The following is an 18,641-nucleotide window of genomic DNA, read 5'->3' on the forward strand; positions in this document are numbered from 1 at the left end:
ATGGGCACTGTGGAAGGGTGCAGTGTTTATTTGCAAACACCGCACTGGTGCCCTGTTTTATTATTTTAGATATTTGTCTTATTGCCTGCAGAGGGCGCTGTTGTCTGTGGCCTGAGTACCGACAACGGTCCACAGGAATACCAAAGCTGGCGCACTCACAGGTGCTCAAAATAATAATGAAAACAAAAGGCGAAATGAAAGGGGAAAATAAAACACAGAAATAAAACTACAAAACAAAGTGCTGCTTACGCAGTGCCCCCACTGTCGCTAAGCCGGTCAGCTCAGGATCTCTGTCCTGCGCTGTTATGCACTATACACTGGGGTGGCCAAGGTTCCCCTATCGCTACATGTCCCCTCGGGTACGTAACAAGAGATTTTAATAAAATTGTTTATTTTTTTCTGGCTGTCTTCCTCAGCCGCGCTTGCCTGTTTTGGTCACTCGCTCCAACCACTGGCCGCCTCAGCCAGGGTCTCTGTGTGTTTCCAATCACAGCCACCTGAATGCATCACCAAGCGCAGTACTTATGGGCTGAGCAATCCCCCAAGGCCCGCCTCTCAGCCACTCACCCTCTTCCCCACCTCTCCGTGTCATTGCCATGACTGACAGGCGGATCTGTGAGACTGCTGCCCCCTTCCTGCAGTGCCATGCATGCACCAGATAGTCAGCACAGATCTCCCCCCGTTACAGGCACGAATGCAATTCAAGCCCACTAAATTATTATTATTATTTATTTCTTAGCAGACGCCCTTATCCAGGGCAACTTACAATTGTTACAAGATATCACATTATTTTTAAATATAATTACCCATTTAAACAGTTGGGTTTTTACTGGAGCAATCTAGGTAAAGTAGCTTGCTCAAGGGTACAGCAGCAGTGTCTCCCACAAAAGGCTGGCACCTGCTTGAATTAGCATCGGGACTAGTGAAAATAAAAATCAGAGACCGTGGAGTTTTACAATGCAACAAAATATGGAATTGATGTTTTGGATCAGATGGCACGGGAGTATACCATGAAAGCTGGGGCCCCACGGTGCCCTGTTCAGGTGTTTTACAATGTATTGGACCTAGCAGCCATCAACTCCTGGGTACTTTACAAAGAATGCACAGAGAATAATTTACCAAGGAGAGAATATATTTTACAGTTAGCACAGGAACTTCGCAAGAAGCATTTGGAACAGATGGAGACTGCCAAGCGCGTACCCAGCCGCAAGAGACGCCAATGCCAGGTTGGCAAGTGCAATAAAAATAAAACCTCGAACAGCTGTGCCCTGTGCAGAAAGGCGGCACAGAGAAGCGCATTATCTCTGTTGATTGTGAACAGCCTTAGGCTCAAGGTAAACAAATACCATTTGGTCAGAAAAAAGAAAAATAAATTAGACTTTTTTATAACTTGTGCTGTACGCTTCTGTAAAATGTTTTCTTCTAAGTTTATTTATCTACGTTGTTCAGTTGCTTTTGCTTATCTGATAATAAACTGATTAAAAATGTATTGCTATTGTTTCTGTTTGCAAGACCGCAGCGGGGAGGGTGGCGCCCTAGAGGAGGTGGCAGACCGCGTCCTCGTGGATCTGGCCAGGCCCCTCGTGAGCGAGCAGAGCCTAAGCAGCCCTGAGAAACCCAGGCAGCCGTTAATCCACCGCTATACTGTTCCACAGCTCCTGTTCGCAAAACTATATTCACCGGGTACACCCTTCAGTTCCGGTTAAACCCCCCCCCCCTTCAGGGGAGTGGTGGTAACTGCAGTGAAGGACTTGGTTCAGTCCTCAGCTCTGAATGTGGAAATACAGGCATTGGTCAAGAAGCGTGCCATTCAACTAGTAGACCCTGCTCTGACCGACCAGGGGTTCTACTCCAAATACTTCCTAGTGCCAAAAAAGGGCGGCGGGCTCCGCCCTATTTTAGATCTGCGAGTACTGAACAAATACGAAATAACTTTCACGAATCAGCCCCCAAATGTAGTCTCCCATCATGTTCTCGTTATACTGTCCTTCATTGACAGCTCATCCAGGAGCCTCAAAGCCGTGCTGCTCCATAATGGTAACAAGTACCCGTCTCTTCCCCTGGCTCACTCGGTGCACCTCAAAGAGGATTACAACAGCATCAAGACCTTGTTGGACGCCTTGAAGTATGATGAGTACGGCTGGGATCCCCGGAAGGTGCTGATGCCACCACTGCACATCAAATTGGGCCTTATGAAACAATTTGTCAGAGCTCTAGATAAGGAGTCGGCAGCCTTCAAGTACCTTCAAGACTTCTTTCCTAAGCTGTCTGAGGCAAAGGTCAAAGCCGGTGTCTTCGTTGGACCACAGATAAAGAAGATCCTGGAGTGCAATGAATTCCCCAAGAAGCTCACTAGTAAGGAGAAAGCGGCTTGGAACAGCTTTGTCGCAGTGGTTTGGGGCTTCCTGGGCAATCACAAGGCCAAAAACTATGTGGAGCTGGTTGAGACTGGTGAAGAACTACGGCACAATGGGCTGTAGGATGTCCCTCAAAGTCCATATCCTTGATGCTCATCTTGATAAATTCAAGGAGAACATGGGAGCGTACTCGGAGGAGCAAGGCGAGCGCTTCCACCAGGATATACTGGACTTTGAACGCCGCTACCAAGGACAGTAGAACGAGAACATGATGGGAGACTACATTTGGGGGCTGATTCGTGAAAGTGATTTACAGTATAATCGTAAATCTCGAAAAACTACTCACTTCTAAATCTTTTGTAGTCATTTGTGTATTACTTTAGTATAAATACATGTTAATTTGGATTCATATGTTTTTTTTTCCTGACTTTATGTGAACGAAAAGACACAAATTCGCCCGTTTTCTCATTGGAAATAGGTAAATTTCAAAATATCACTGTCCTGGTCACAAAAGCAAAGTTTGTGGGGAATAATATCCATTTTCTATACTTTTGAGGCATAAGCAATTAGGAAATAACACTTACTACCCAGGAACAAAAATTGTGTTACATAGTGTTATTAGCAGCTTAAGTCTTTCAATAGTGACTATTCAATGATTTCATCTGAACTCTAAACAGAAATTATACAACTTCATCTGTCTATTGATCTTTGTTTCTGGTTTATATTGATTTTGGTGCATTGTTTTTGTCGTTAGGGCTTTTCACACTTGCCTGTTTGACCTGGGGCGACCCTCAGTCGAACAGCCAAGCGCGTTCACATTGCCAGTTTCCAGGGTGAAACTGTCAACCAGGGACGAAATCACCCCTGACCAAGACTAAACTACAGTATTAACAGATCTCTTACGTGAAAAAGCAAAATACGCTTATTTTTAAACAGGACGATCACTCAAGAGCCGTTTGCAGTAGGTCAACAATAGCACTGTAAATGCAGAGAATCATGGGAGTCTGCAACCAACTCCCCAGTAATGTTGTTGAAGCGGACACCCTGGGATCCTTCAAGAAGCTGTTTGATGAGATTCTGGGATCAATAAGCTACTAACAACCAAACGAGCAAGATGGGCCGAATGGCCTCCTCTCGTTTGTAAATGTTCTTATGTACTACCATAGCCCCTGACGCCTTCTACTGGCAGGAGGTAATAATGGCCGTCCAATGTACAGTGTAATTCGATTAACTTAAATTGGTCTTGTTGCCTTTTTCGTGTTCTCTTCACTTTATGGGTTGTGGTACAATGTATTTCCTCCCACGTGTGAAGGACCTGATACATTGAGGCAGCAGCCTTCAGTGCAACCTTAATATCCAATTTCCTGCCTTTTGTGGTTTTTATCTCCAACCTTAACGTTTCTTTAACAAAGTTTTTGTTACCGAATTATGTGTTGTTTCAAAGTACATCTCAATAAATAAAATGTGTAAATGAAGCATGAGGCGGAAGAAAAGCTTGCAGTCCCATTTTGACAGACTTGTTGATGTGCTGCGCATTAAGACGTGGAAGTAAAATGGATAAAAACATGAGGAGATCTCGCAAGAATCTTAAATCAGAAGCTGCTCCCTCAATGTTTTATTGTTTTGTGCTGTATCAAAGCCCTGTAAAATATACCTCCTGGAGTGTTTTACTGGCAAGAGGAGAAAATAGAGACGTTATTTATCAGCTGGCCTAAGACTACTGAAAATGGTTGATACGTCACCACACAACGCAGAGCCATCTGAGCAGGTGGGCCAATGCCAGAGACACTGCATGACTGACAGTCTGTATAGCAAGTAGCCAGTACTGACTGACACTAGATCGGATACAGAGGAGATTGTAGCAGAGGAGAGCTCCATTCTGCTATAACCTGACAGCCCAGACTTTATTCTAGACCTCGGACCGCTGTTTGGTACCTGTCACAAGGACGGCTGGAGTGGGGTGATGTCAGGCCAGAGGCAGGAAGAACACAAGATAGTGCAGGTTCAGGGAATGGTGTGGCTGCACCGTTTATTAACTAATTGAAATGAAAATAAAAGGGTTGAACAAACAAAGTGACACAAAATGAAAATGAACCAAAACAATCACGGACACACAAAATAATAACTATAATACAGTTCTCCCTTGTTCTCTACTCTCAACCCCCTACTTGAGCAGGGGCACGGCAGGGTTTATATACAGGTGACCATCTCCCGATTAGCACCAATTAATCAATTAATTAACTCGGGAGATGGTCACCTTCTGCACTATGCTTTTAATTTAAACCCTAAACAAAACAAAACAAATAAAACAATAATGGCGGACGGCATCTCCACGCGTCCGCGCTGCAAATAATAAATACATTAAACAGGACGGCTTCCTGCCGTCCCAACAATACTAATACTAATACTAATAATACTAATAATAATAACAATAATAATAATAATAATAATAATAATAATAATAATAATAATAATAATAATAATAATAGCAGCAAACATAAACATACATATATACAAACTACGCACAAGGGGATGGGCCACATTGCCACAGTACCCCAGCTCAGCTGTATGTATTGAAATTGTTACTGATACAGCCCTGTGTTAATGGTTATTGGTTGAAGGGCTTGTCAGGAAGGGTTACACAGGCCTGTGGTCTTGCTATCAATGCTACACGATTAGCTGAGAACACGGACAGTATTTTAACACAAGAACTTACGCAGCTGAAAATGCTCGGGACTTTGGTCATGTATGTAGTTATATTTATTCATTTATTTATCATTATCAGACAAAAGCATTGCCCTCCTCGTAAACAATGTATCATGGTAATCTCACCATGGTGTGTGACACTTCTGAAACAGAAACCAACTGGAAATATCACACAAACGGCACGTTATCAAAAGTGCCCAGCAATTTAAAGTTTTGCAATTTTATGGTGCGTAAAACACACAAGCCAAGTTAGTAGAAGCAACTGGGATAAGCTTGTCCCCCCTGCGCTTTGACAGTGGTGCCTGATTGCTTTGTGCTGGTGAAGGTTGCCCAATGGTTTGTGAAACTTGGCTTGTGTTTTTGATTGTAACGGGGGCAGAGTGACTGTAGTTAGGTGCAAGAAGCAGACAGGCCCAGCTGCAACCGATGTTCTTTCATTGATTTCTATATTATAAATAATAACACAAAAATAAACACAAAAACTATGGAACTGAACACAGTTTAAACTTTGTAAAACTAAACAACAAAAAACCAAAAGAAAAACAAGAAACAACCTTTGCAGGTACAGAAGAGGGTCTGTTTATTGTACTTTTCACTGGTATTAGTTAGGCTTTTACCCAGGGCAATAGCAGCTATCCTTCCAGCCAAAAAAAACACTGAATACCTGCAGTCTTTTATTGCCATGGCCGTCAATATAAACACTATATAAGAATGTGTCTCCCCTTTTTGCTCTTGGAGAATGCTAAGAATTGACCTTCACAAGATGGCGCCTTTTCCAGCACAACAGTGGCCACACCCGGGCTCGGTGCAGGGGCACACAGGGTACATTTTAGTTTCCAAATATAATATATAACACTCTAATCTGTAGTCGTCGTTTAGTTTTTATAAAAATAGATTCATCCAGGTAGTTAGTTAATTCATTATATTTTAAAACTACCGGTGCAATATGTTCTGAACGCGCCGGCATTGTCTGCATAATAATATCCGGGAAATGTGCGCGTCTCCCTGGCCTGAGGATGCGCTGCTCAGCATCCTCGCTTTAGTTTTAAATCTAACCTCATGCTTTTCTTCTTTTTACATGAAAGTCCTCGTTACCCGGATCCCCGATTCAAAACTCAGGTGAGAAATTACACTTATTTACAACGTCAGCAATATAAAGAATGCCCGTGCCGTTTTAACCTGGGAAGAAATGCAGATCATTCACATTGATATCTCCACTAAATGACTAAATGACGGGGCACTTTGGATAACTTGGCGTTTTTTTTTATGTTTTAGTTTTTTTTTTTTTTTTTCACATTTCCGATGTGTTTTTGTTTCAGATCTATTTCACGGCACATTAATTAATAAATTAATATTAAACGCGAAATGTGCAAAAAATTGTTGCACGTATTACATAGGCGCCGACTCTGTGGGTGCTCCGGGACTCAAACACCCACGGGGAAAAATTAGCGGGCGCTGACCATCCATGGGGAAAAATTAGCAGCTACTCGGCACCCACGAGAAACTACCTTTTGTGTGATTAATGATTTGTCATGTTAGAAGTTGCCCTGAAATAGTACTGTTAGGTGACAGTAGTGTCAAACCGGATCTGTGTATTCACATCTGAAAAGGGAGAGCCTGGATGCAGTCTTCTGTCAGCAAGCAAGGAGCGTTGTTTAAAAGGATTTCATTGCTGAAGATGATCATGTTTAGCAGTTCAGGTGCTCTATGCGTGCTGAGGATGTACCTGAGCGTACAGAATGGCTTCAGTGAACATCCTACAGGAAGTTACCGTCTTTGTCAGTTTTAACTTTGAAAAGCTCCTCTCTGCAGAGTCTCCCGTTAGTGGGAGTGTTACAGCAATGCTCAGTGCAATCCAAAGGTTAGGCTAGATCTCTTTCATTTGGGTTTCATGTATAAAGGAGAGGGCTTCAAAAGCTGTCATCGTCTTTGGAAACAAACTGTGTGCTGAGAATTTCATGGAAAAGATCCTGTCCATCTACATCTAATTCATGTTCAGAGCTCAAACTGTTTTGCAAGTTGTTCCACAGTTCAGTTAGCGACTCCATTGCTGTTTCAGCTGTTTGTTTGAAATCAAACAGAATTCCAGACTTGTCTTTCGCACTGTTTATAGTTTGGAATCTGTCCTCAATTGATGTGATGGCTGAATTGTGTTCAAAACCGTTCTCTCTAAATTCTTCAGTGCTTCATCAATGGGCTCGTCAGGTGCTTCGTAGGAGAGGTGTTTTTTGTGCTTCTTAGACGTTTCTCTTTGAGTTGTGCAGGTACATTCATTTATTCACACATTGCCTTGGCTGTGGTTTGAGCACCAGCAAACCCATCTTCCCTATAATTCATCAGAAATGTTTTGGTGCTTTTTAGCAAATTTGTCGCCAGATCCATTTGCATATCAGAGGATTGTAGAAGTGTGCTGGCATGATTGATGTTGTTCAGAGTGTCATTCCACACAACTGAGCATATCAGAAAGCGAAAGGATCCCATTTCCTCCAACACTGCAGCTTCTACTTTTGCAGCAGCCTCAGTACATTTCTCTCTTACCTCCAACGAAGCCTGCCTGACTTCAGCAGCTTGAAATCTTACTGCTTCTGTGCTTTTAACTCTGCTGTCCCATTTAGTTTCGCTCCATGATTTCAACCTCACATTAACGTGATGGTACAAAACATCCCATCGCTGTGTGGCAGCAGAAAAAAAAACAGAAAACAAAGAGTTTCTGAAAGTTTCCAAAGAAACTGAAAGCTTCACCCGATGATTTTGCAGCATCTGCAATAACCAGATTGAACGTGTGTGACCCACAAGGAACATCAACAGCTCGAGGATTTGCCTCATGTTTGCAGTATTATCGTAGGATTCTGTTTCGGATTCGGACCGAATACCTACTTTTTGAGCAGGGTTTGGATTCGTACGAACACTTAGGATTTGGCGGACCGAATCTGAATCCTACATCCGCCCAGACGCACATACTATATCCCACCAATGTGTGTAAGACACGAATCCGGTATTGAATGTAACTTTTGTATTTAATAACAGGTATTCAAGACCAAGAACACGTTTGATAAGCTGTGTCGCAGCTCTCAGCTCCCTAAATTACTGTTGAAACGCGCACTAAACACGTCACACACAGCTGCTGAATGTAATCATACCCCCGCATGCAACAGCACAGTCACAGCACACTTTTCATGACGTGATGCAGTAAACCTGTAATATACAGTAACGGCAAACTGCTGTGGACTTTTGCACTTTGTTGCATTGTCTGTGAAAGATTATACTGAGATTTAAAAAATTGGTGCACAGAAATATATATTTTTTGTAACTTTACAACTGGAAGATGTGCAAGACGTTGTTGAACAATACGCTTTAAAATGACATTTTATCGTTATTGTAATGTGCCAATACAAGTTGAACCATCTGGGAACTGCTGTTTTTTATTCAAATAATGTTCAAACTATTTCGTAGTCTTTTTGATAGGTGTTACACACACGGTGCATTTAAATCAACATGGGTTTTATTTCACAGCGAGATTCAGGTCACTCACAGTAATGTTTTCCTCGTAGCTCTCAGATCACGTGACACCGGGTGAAGCATCATTAAATATAATAGTGGATTATGGCAAAGATGCAGCTCTCCTTTTGTGTAAAGGTAAAGTAAACGCTTCTGTATTTTCACATTTCTGTTGGGGGCTAGCGGTAAATTGCATACGTTTCAAACAAAAATCTTATTCGGGGATATATTTCCATGTGGTAATAAAAATACTATTAACTAAAAGGTTCAACTATAACAGTTTCCTTCAGTTTTCTTGAACATATTTGTAGGATTCGGTATTTGGCTGAATCTTTTGAGATGGATTCAGTAGTCATCCAAATCCCAAATCCTTGGATTGGGTGCATCCCTACATGGGACTGACCTCTGCAGTCACTAAATGGTATATTGAGCTCGTCAGGCCTTTCTAAAATTGCATTGGATAAACTGAGACCAGTTGTTTCAGCACCACCAGGAACCCCAAGAAATGTTCTTTCATTTCTGGCTTTTCATCAATTGCAGCTGTTCTTATTGTCACAGACATCGGTTCCTGATGGCTGACATCAGGGGTGCAGTCGAAGATTATAAATAGTATTTTGACTCCTTCACTTGTGTCACAATTTTTTGAAGCAGTTTGTTGCTGACTGCTTTAATCAATTCATTCTGAATATCTTTCCCTAAATAGTGAGCATGGGACTTACCCCTTTGAACACGTCCTACATGCTGTTCCATTACTGGATCAAACTTAGCAAGCAGTTCCACTTCTTTCAGGAAGTTTGCATTGTTTGGCATGTATAAAGTCTCTGAAGAAGCACGGAAAGCAAGGTTTCTTTCTGCAAGTGACTGTACAATTGAAATCAGGTGAGTCAAAACATTACTCCAGTACTTTCTTTTGGATTCAATAAGACACACTTCTGTCTGATCAATCGTCGTCCCTGTCTTAAAATTCTAATTGTAAGTCGCCCTGGATAGCGGCGTCTGCTAAGAAATTAATATTATTATTATTATTATTATTATTATTATTATTATTATTATTATTATTATTATTATTATTAATAATAATAATAATAATAATAATAATAATAATAATAATAAATGCATTTCAAGCTCTTTCCAAGACTGTATGCTCTTTATATGTTCAGGACTATTTTCATGACTCTTCAGAAGTGCTCTTGTGTTGACCCAGTCACTAACTCCATCCCTCATCAGTTTCTGTTGTTTAGAAGTAAACAATTAGCAGCAGAAACAATGTGTTGAATTGTTCTTTTTGGAGTACATAAGCCAGCTTCTCTGGATTGTTTCCCCATTCACTGAGGTGCAGTGTATTAAATTATTGGTAAATCAACGCCCAGCTTTTCCCTTTGGGAAAGCAAAGTCTGGGCTGACTTGAAATGGTCCTCTGTTAACAAATTCTGACCTTCGCGAGTCTGATAAGACTGAGGGCCAGTCAGCAGGATCCAGTGGTACAGCAGTTATTGGTGCATCATTATCGTCAACTTGGTGGTTGCAGACAGAAGATTGCCCTTCATCCATTTGAACATTTCGTTCACCTTCAGCAACTGGTGCAATGCAATCTCGTGCATCTGTGTCAGAATTGCTGGCTGAGCCTGAAGTGCTGGTATCTCCTTCAACTGCATTAGCAGTTGCACTAGGGGGCGCTGGTTCTTCAGCAGGAGAAGGTCCTTTATGAAAACTTCAGCATTGCACCTGTGAAAATAAAATACGTTTACACACAGATATTTTAAAAATATTTGCTTTATACTTTAATATATATTTACCATGTTCATTTACCAACTGCTTTGGGTAGTATACAGTGTATATGTATGTGTATATATATATATATATAAAATTAGTTTGAATATTAGATGGTGTTAAAATAATATTGTGTTAACATTTCAAACTGATTTACTTGAAACACCTTATTTTATGATAATTTGTATCCCCCACGACACAGAGCTATTGATATTAGTCCAATTTCATATGCAATTACGTTTTTGTTGTACTGATATCATTTTTTTTTTAAGGGTTAAGGATCCTGAAAACTTGATAACGAGTGCCAACAGTGCTCAAGTACAATTCCCCTGCAAGTGGGACATTGGCTTCAGGTTCCTCCGATCAGCCGATCCGTGTTTATTCAGATCACCAGCCTGGTAAAGCAGGAGCAATGGCTTCAGGAGGTGAAGGAACATCAGCTGGATTTGCTGGTGAGAAACTGTGTTTTAAATATTCTCCTATGAATGTCTTACAACTTAAAAAAAAAAACACTTGTGAATGATATTCTGAACTGCATGCATAAGTTCTGCCTAAAAACCCCCAGCCTGGGCTCCTTAGTGGCACATCCAGTAAAGGCACTCAGTGTGGAGTGCAGGATGTGTTCTGTATCCTGCAGATCGCAGGTTCGAGTCCAGGCTATGTCACTGCCGACCGTGATCGGGAGTTCCCAGGGGGTGGCACACAATTGGCTAAGCGTCGCCCAGGGGAGGGGAGGGCTTAGGTCAGCCAGGGTACCCTCGGCTCACCAGCGACCCCTGTAGTCTGGCCGGGCATCTGCTGGCTTGCCTGTAAGCTGCTGAGAGCTGCGTTTTCCTCCAACGCTGTAGCTCTGGGGTATCTGCATGGTGAGCCTGCAGTGTGAAAAGAAGCGGTCGGCTTCGGAGGACAGTGCATGTTCGACTTCGCCCTCCCGAGTCAGCGCGAGGGTGGTAGCGGTGAACTGAGCCTAACGGGGAAAGAACTGAACTAAATTTATTTAAAAATAACAACTCTCTTCTGATTTTTTTTTTTGTAGGTGAAGGTGGGCATTATACAATGTAAGAATTTATAAATGAGCGAAATATGTTTTATGACAAGCAAAGTTTAATTGGTTAGTAATTATGTCAATGCAGGTTGCTTAAAAGGATTTGTCAAGCGTTTTAATTTTTTTGCAGAAATGTGAAGTTTAGGGTCTCTTATAACATCATGTGTGTGTGTTTTTTTTTTTGTTTTTTTTTTTAAGTAACCTAAAGCCAGATAAATAGGGCAAACCTGTTGATATTTTGTGGCCCGTCAGATATGCATGTGTTTCGTAAACACTGGGCTATCATCGGCGTGTGATGTATATGTAATTATAAAGCTGTGTGCAGTGACAGTGCAGATTAGTGATATACGATCGTCACCTAGACTGTAACCCTGTCTGCACAGTCCATGGGGCGATTCTTTTTTGGTGACTTGTACTATTCTGTTTTAAATATATAAACTATGAGAAATGAAGATGTCATTTTTTTTGTTTTGCCGTGTACATTCCCAAACTCCATCTCGGCTTTTAAAAGCAGCTTCGTCCTGTGCAGGAGAGCAGCCGCAGCATCTGACATGGGGTGTCTTGTGCATCATCAGGTCACGTGACGCGCACCTCATTAACTTTCAGGCTGAGCTGAAGTGCAGCCAAATATCCACAGGATGTTATAATAGACACTAAATCTTACATCTCTACAAAAAATGGAAAACTCTCTGCAAATCCTTTAGTACATAACAATGCTTGTATGTTAACAATACTTACAATGCTTGAAACACCGGTAATGTTTTTGATTGCAAAGTATAGAGAATAAATGTACAATTAGGTACAAGTAAGTTAAACTATAGCTATAAAACATTTGTTTGTACAAGCATTGTGAAGGGTAGGTTGATAATAAAATTGATACATTTGTTACTATTATAATGGTTGGCATGTGTTTAACGGGTCAAATTGGTTGTAATCAGGTCTTGGCCAAACCACAATACATCTTAGTTTTCAGTTTCAAAGAAAACAGTATGCTCGTTTGGCCAGACAAGAAACTGCAATTGCGGCTGCTATGACAACAATAACCATAGAAACGTAACCAAACTTATGCCAAAAGAGTTTGCCTGACATGAGCAGTAATCATGACAAAAAGAGAAAAGCTCTTATACTTTGAGTTCTCAGCAGTTCACAGATAACACGACCCCCAAAGCTATACCCCCGCCTCACTCGGAGCGACGATGGGGCTGCATTGCTCTTGTCGGCTCATGGGCTACATTGCTCTTGTCGGCTCATGGGCTGCATCATGGGCTTTGTATTTTCTATTGAACTTCAGTATCGTCAGTGCATTAACCCAGTCTTTGTTCATGGATTGATGTTGCGCTGTGAAAATGTGTCTTTATGAAGAAACCCTTCTTTCAACATCCACAGAACTGGTAACAACTGACAATAGCCTTTCTTACTAAACTGGGAAATAGTGTCATGTCATGCTAATTCTCCCTATTATTATTATTATTATTATTATTATTATTATTAGTTTGTTTAGTGTACAACTATTATAGTGTATGCAAACAAGCAAAACCAGGTTTCATATAAAAAATAAATTAAACAGTAAAACTTCTGAATGTGTTCGGGTTACCTGAACATTACAGACTGGATGTGTGCTGTGTAAATATTTACATAATCCACACTGAACACCATTATTGATTTTGATGAGTCTGTTAATTTCACTGATTTATTTTTTGTTTAATAACACACTTAAAAACCCAATAAATAAACAAAAGGCGCCCCACAGTCTTCTCTCTGCAGTACTGGGCTGGTTGTCTTACTCTGCTGATGGTCTCCATCTAAACAGCAAGTGGCATCTCACTTAGACAGCAGCACATGACACCAGTTTACATTGTAATCAGAACATGCTTTTTCACAGAACTCTCAGATGGTTAGCTTATCATTTGCACAAATAACTACAGTAAAATAGCACTCACCTAAAATGTATTTACTTTGAGCAGTACACACATATAACCTTGTCATATGCAACAATAACTAACATGCCATTCACTTAAGTTGCATTCAATAAGATATTAATATCATTTGAAGCTATTTAATTGTTTTGAAAGACGCTGAAAAATTGCAGTTTAGTTTTTTTTTTTTTTAATTGTTAATGTATTTTTTTAGCTTTTGAAAATTAACACCCTGCATAAACTCTAACCCAGGCCTGAACTAACCCTGAGCTGCATGCTGTGAATGTGTTCGGGTTCACTTAGGAGGATGATAAAGTCAGGGCTGTTAAATGTGCTATTTTATTTTGCCACATTTGCTTTTGTCTTATTTGCCATGTTTGTTGCATGCTGGCAGTGCTTGAGAACACAGAAACATACGCCTGCATGTCCAGCGATCCTTAAAAAAACGACATCTGCACCTGCATGGACTTTGCAATGAAATATCTGCTATTTCAACTGCTTTTAAGATTTTTTAAAAAACTTCAGTCAAGCCCTCAAAGGTTCTGTTACTGTTGTAGAAGCGGGAGAGAGAGAGAGAGAGAGAGAGAGAGAGAGAGAGTTTGCATGATGCTCAGTGCAGTTGTTGGGTTTACTATAGAAGAGGTGATGCAGCAATACAAACAATCCTTTACCTTTTCATGATGCTTATAATGATCTGGAGTATATTCATTTAATAAGTTATTTCTCTCTATCAGAATCCACCTGCCATTGTCTGTGCCTCCAGAATCCGAACTGAATCCAAAGACATCACACTGTGACCTTTCAACCCTGCTGTCACATCCCACTGGTCTCCAGTAAGACCAGGGAAGAGGTGAAAGGTCACTGAGTGATTAAACAAAGACATGTCCCTTGAATCAGGCATCCTAATCCAGATCACAGAATCTGTTGAGTAGGGCTGTTTCTGTTTAACCAGGCAGCCACACTGACTGTCTGCACCACACAGCAACATGAACACCTTCCTCTTTTCAAAGACACCTGAAAGAAATAGAGAGACACTTGTATTAATAGTTATGCCTGTGAAGTGTGGATTATGAGCTGTCGCTGTTGTTCTTCACTGCAGGGCCTGTCCCAACCCAACCCAGTGTTTGTATTGTTTTGTACCTGTATGGTTGATGACGTATCATTTGAATCAGACCTGCCTATTCTGTACCGGTGAATTGTTACACCCTGTTTCAAACCCAGGCCTCTCCTCTCTGTTGGCAGTAATCCACTCTTTTTGGTTTTGCAGTGTCTAGTATGCAGGGGCAGGACCAGGGCAGGTCCTCTGAGCTGAGGGTGGTGCTGCTTGGGAAGACAGGAGATGGGAAGAGTGCCTCTGGAAACACCATCCTGGGCAGTAAGGAGTTTGAATCTAAAATCAGCTCCTCCTCAACAACAAGGAAGTGTGAGAAGAAAACCTCTGTCGTTGCTGGGAGAACGGTTTCTGTGATCGACACTCCAGGAATCTTCAACACAGATCTCTCTGAAGACGAGGTTAAAGAGGAGATTGCGCGATGCATCTCCCTGTGCTCCCCGGGACCCCACGCGTTCATCCTGGTGATGCCGGTGGGGCGATACACGGAGCACAAGCGCGAAACAGTGCAGGAAATCCAGAAGATGTTTAGTGAGGAAGTTATGAGGTTCACCATCATTCTCTTCACTAGATCGAATGAACTAAAAAAGGACAAGACTATCGAGGAGTACATTCAGAGAGGCAGCCAGGAGCTCAGAGAGCTGGTTAGAAAGTGCGGGGGGTATCACGCCTTCAACAATAAAAACAAGCAGGATCGCACCCAGGTCACTGCGCTGCTGGAGAAAATAGAGAGCATGGTGGCTCTGAACGGAGGCAGCCACTACACTGATGAGATGTACCAGCAGGCAGAAACAGCGATCAAACAAGAGCAGGTTAGTAAAGGAATAAGCAGAGAAGAGGCTGAAAATTCCAACAGCTTCATTAGGAGATTGACGACCGTACTGACAGGCGCGGCAGTGGGAGCTGGTCTGGGGATCTTATTGGGAGGGGGGCTAGCATGTATTGCAGGTGGGGCAGCAGTGGTACCAGGGGCAGTGACGTTAGGGGTATTAGGGGGAGTAGTTGGAGCGTCAATTGGATCAGAAGCATCAGGGCCAGGCGATGCAGTACAGAGAGTGATCAAAGCAATAGCAGACATAAAACAGGAAGCAGTCGATACAATGAAAACAGTAGCTGTGCCTGAACACCGCAAGCAACAATAGAAGCAACATGTGCAGCCTAATGCAAGCTTACCATGGCGGATTTATCATGCTGCTTACCCCATGGTTTAAACACACTTTCACTGCTGTACTATACTGTACCATGGGAATGAGACATCATAAGAAATGTTTACTATGGTTAACTATTGTAAGAGGTTCAATTTCTTCTGAAAAATAATTAATCTTCTTCAGGTAAACAAAATAGTTTATTCAGGAATCAAAATGCAAACAGGAACAAAGAATCCAAGGTGACACACCAGTGATCTCACACACACGTGTCAGCTGATGGTGTTCTGAGCTGCATCAGTGGAGATGTTAGTTACTTCTGAGCTGAGCTGAGCTTTCATGGCATCAGCGACGTTGTTTTCTTTCTGAGTTGGCATGATGCAGAGATGTTGGTTTCTGAGCTGCATCAGTGAAGATGTTAGTTACTTCTGAGCCGAGCTGAGCTTTCATGGCATCAGAGACGTTGTTTTCTTTCTGAGTCGGCATGATGCAGAGATGTTGGTTTCTGAGCTGCATCAGTGGAGATGTTAGTTACTTCTGAGCTGAGCTGAGCTTTCATGGCATCAGAGACATTGTTTTCTTTGAGTCGGCATGATGCAGAGATGTTGGTTTCTGAGCTGCATCAGTGGAGATGTTAGTTACTTCTGAGCCGAGCTGAGCTTTCATGGCATCAGAGACGTTTTCTTTCTGAGTCGGCATGATGCAGAGATGTTGGTTTCTGAGCTGCATCAGTGGAGATGTTAGTTACTTCTGAGCTGAGCTGAGCTTTCATGGCATCAGAGACATTGTTTTCTTTCTGAGTCGGCATGATGCAGAGATGTTGGTTTCTGAGCTGCATCAGTGGAGATGTTCGTTTCTGGGCTGAGCTGACCAAAGAAATACAGCACGGCGATACAGCTAGCTTACGTAATTTCCTTGACAGAGTACAACATGGAGAACCAGTGCAGTGAATTCTCATTGAATTCCACATTCCAGTTTGAACCGCTTCCTCAGATGGAGATCAGTGTGTCTGGCAGACATGAAGTGAAAGAGAGGTGATCATTAGTAATGACGGGTTTGTTAAACTGGGCTTTCATGTCTTTGGATGGATGTTTTTATTTACATGTGTTTCTATTTTCAAATCAGTTAAAATATCTAGAATATATAGGTTGAATACAATTTTAAGAGCCAAGTAACGAATTATTTTTCAGTTTTAATTTCTCATCTTAAAACATTCAATAGTTTGACAATTCAGTGAATTCATCTGAACTATAAACAGCAATGATACAACTGCATCTCTCTCTTGGTTTTTGTTTCTGGTTACATTTTAATTTCAGCTTTTCAGCAACAAGATAAAATGTAACCTTGTTTTGTTTCAATGTGCTTGTATATTTTGTTTAATCAGATAAAATGGAATCAAATGTATTTTCATCAGGGCTGTCTGAGTAAACATGTTAAGTGTTCAAAGTGTTGTGTGTCTTTTTTTCTTCTTCTTAGCACAGTTTTGTTAAATTAACTTTGTATTGTGCTTTATAGTACAATTGAAGTGTTAATGTTTTCACTTTTCTTCCAATTCTATTAAAATGTAATAAATAAACATGTCTGATTGGTGTGTTTGCTGCTTGTGTTCCCTGCACAGACAGACACCTGCCCCCCTTACCACACATCTCTGTGCTTTACAATGCTTCCCTGTGCTTTACCAGACCTCTCTGTGCTTTACAATGCTTCCCTATACTTTACCAGACATCTGTGCTTTACAATGCTTCCCTATGCTTTACCAGATCTCTCTGTGTTTTACAATGCTTCCCTATGCTTTACCAGAACTCTCTGTGCTTTACAATGCTTCCCTATGCTTTACCAGACCTCTCTGTGCTTTACAGTGCTTCCCTATGCTTTACCAGAACTCTCTGTGCTTTACAATGCTTCCCTATGCTTTACCAGACCTCTGTGTTTTCAATGCTTCCCTATGCTTTACCAGACCTCTCTGTGCTTTACAATGCTTCCCTATGCTTTACCAGACCTCTCTGTGCTTTACAATGCTTCCCTATGCTTTACCAGACCTCTGTGTTTTACAATGCTTCCCTATGCTTTACCACACCTCTCTGTGCTTTACAATGCTTCCCTATGCTTTACCAGACCTCTGTGTTTTACAATGCTTCCCTATGCTTTACCACACCTCTCTGTGTTTTACAATGCTTCCCTATGCTTTACCAGACCTCTCTGTGCTTCACAATGCTTCCCTATGCTTTATCACACCTCTCTGTGCTTTACAATGCTTCCATATGCTTTACCAGACCTCTCTGTGTTTTACAATGCTTCCCTATGCTTTACCAGAACTCTCTGTGTTTTACAATGCTTCCCTATGCTTTACCACACCTCTCTGTGCTTTACAATGCTTCCCTATGCTTTACCAGACCTCTGTGTTTTACAATGCTTCCCTATGCTTTACCACACCTCTCTGTGTTTTACAGTGCTTCCCTATGCTTTACCAGACCTCTCTGTGCTTCACAATGCTTCCCTATGCTTTATCACACCTCTCTGTGCTTTACAATGCTTCCATATGCTTTACCAGACCTCTCTGTGTTTTACAATGCTTCCCTATGCTTTACCAGAACTATCTGTGTTTTACAATGCTTCCCTATGCTTTACCAGACCTCTCTGTGCTTTACAATGCTTCCCTATGCTTTACCAGACCTCTCTGTGCTTTACAATGCTTCCCTATGCTTTACCAGACCTCTCTGTGTTTTACAATGCCTCCCTATGCTTTATCACACCTCTCTGTGTTTTACAATGCTTCCCTATGCTTTACCAGACCTCTCTGTTTTACAATGCTTTCCTATGCTTTACCAGACCTCTGTGCTTTACAATGCTTCCCTATGCTTTATCACACCTCTCTGTGTTTTACAATGCTTCCCTATGGTTTACCAGACCTCTCTGTGCTTTACAATGCTTCCCTATGCTTTACCAGACCTCTCTGTGTTTTACAATGCTTCCCTATGCTTTACCAGACCTCTCTGTGTTTTACAATGCTTCCCTATGCTTTACCAGACCTCTCTGTGCTTTACAATGCTTCCCTATGCTTTACCAGACCTCTCTGTGTTTTACAATGCTTCC

At 41.6% G+C, this 18,641-nt stretch overlaps 1 protein-coding gene across 8 annotated transcripts; it reads left to right on the forward strand.

Annotated features, from left to right (window-relative positions):
* Positions 1–5,727: 5,727 nt before the first annotated feature.
* On the forward strand, positions 5,728–16,952 carry LOC131709279 (GTPase IMAP family member 4-like). 8 transcript variants are annotated; one of them, XM_059011675.1, is made up of 5 exons: positions 5,728–6,182; positions 8,615–8,699; positions 9,265–9,440; positions 10,604–10,783; positions 14,560–16,952. In XM_059011675.1, the coding sequence occupies exons 4-5, from the start codon at positions 10,744–10,746 to the stop codon at positions 15,543–15,545; spliced, it is 1,026 nt and encodes a 341-aa protein (XP_058867658.1). In that variant the 5' UTR covers positions 5,728–6,182; positions 8,615–8,699; positions 9,265–9,440; positions 10,604–10,743; the 3' UTR covers positions 15,546–16,952. The 8 variants fall into 8 exon arrangements, with proteins under 8 accessions (XP_058867658.1, XP_058867659.1, XP_058867660.1 ...); XM_059011676.1 differs by having other exon boundaries at positions 5,728–5,967; positions 6,149–6,182; positions 8,615–9,440; XM_059011677.1 differs by lacking the exon at positions 8,615–8,699 and having other exon boundaries at positions 5,728–5,967; positions 6,149–6,182.
* Positions 16,953–18,641: the final 1,689 nt, after the last annotated feature.

The sequence above is a fragment of the Acipenser ruthenus genome, chromosome 42 (assembly GCF_902713425.1).
Source record: "Acipenser ruthenus chromosome 42, fAciRut3.2 maternal haplotype, whole genome shotgun sequence".
Lineage (NCBI taxonomy): Eukaryota > Metazoa > Chordata > Actinopteri > Acipenseriformes > Acipenseridae > Acipenser > Acipenser ruthenus.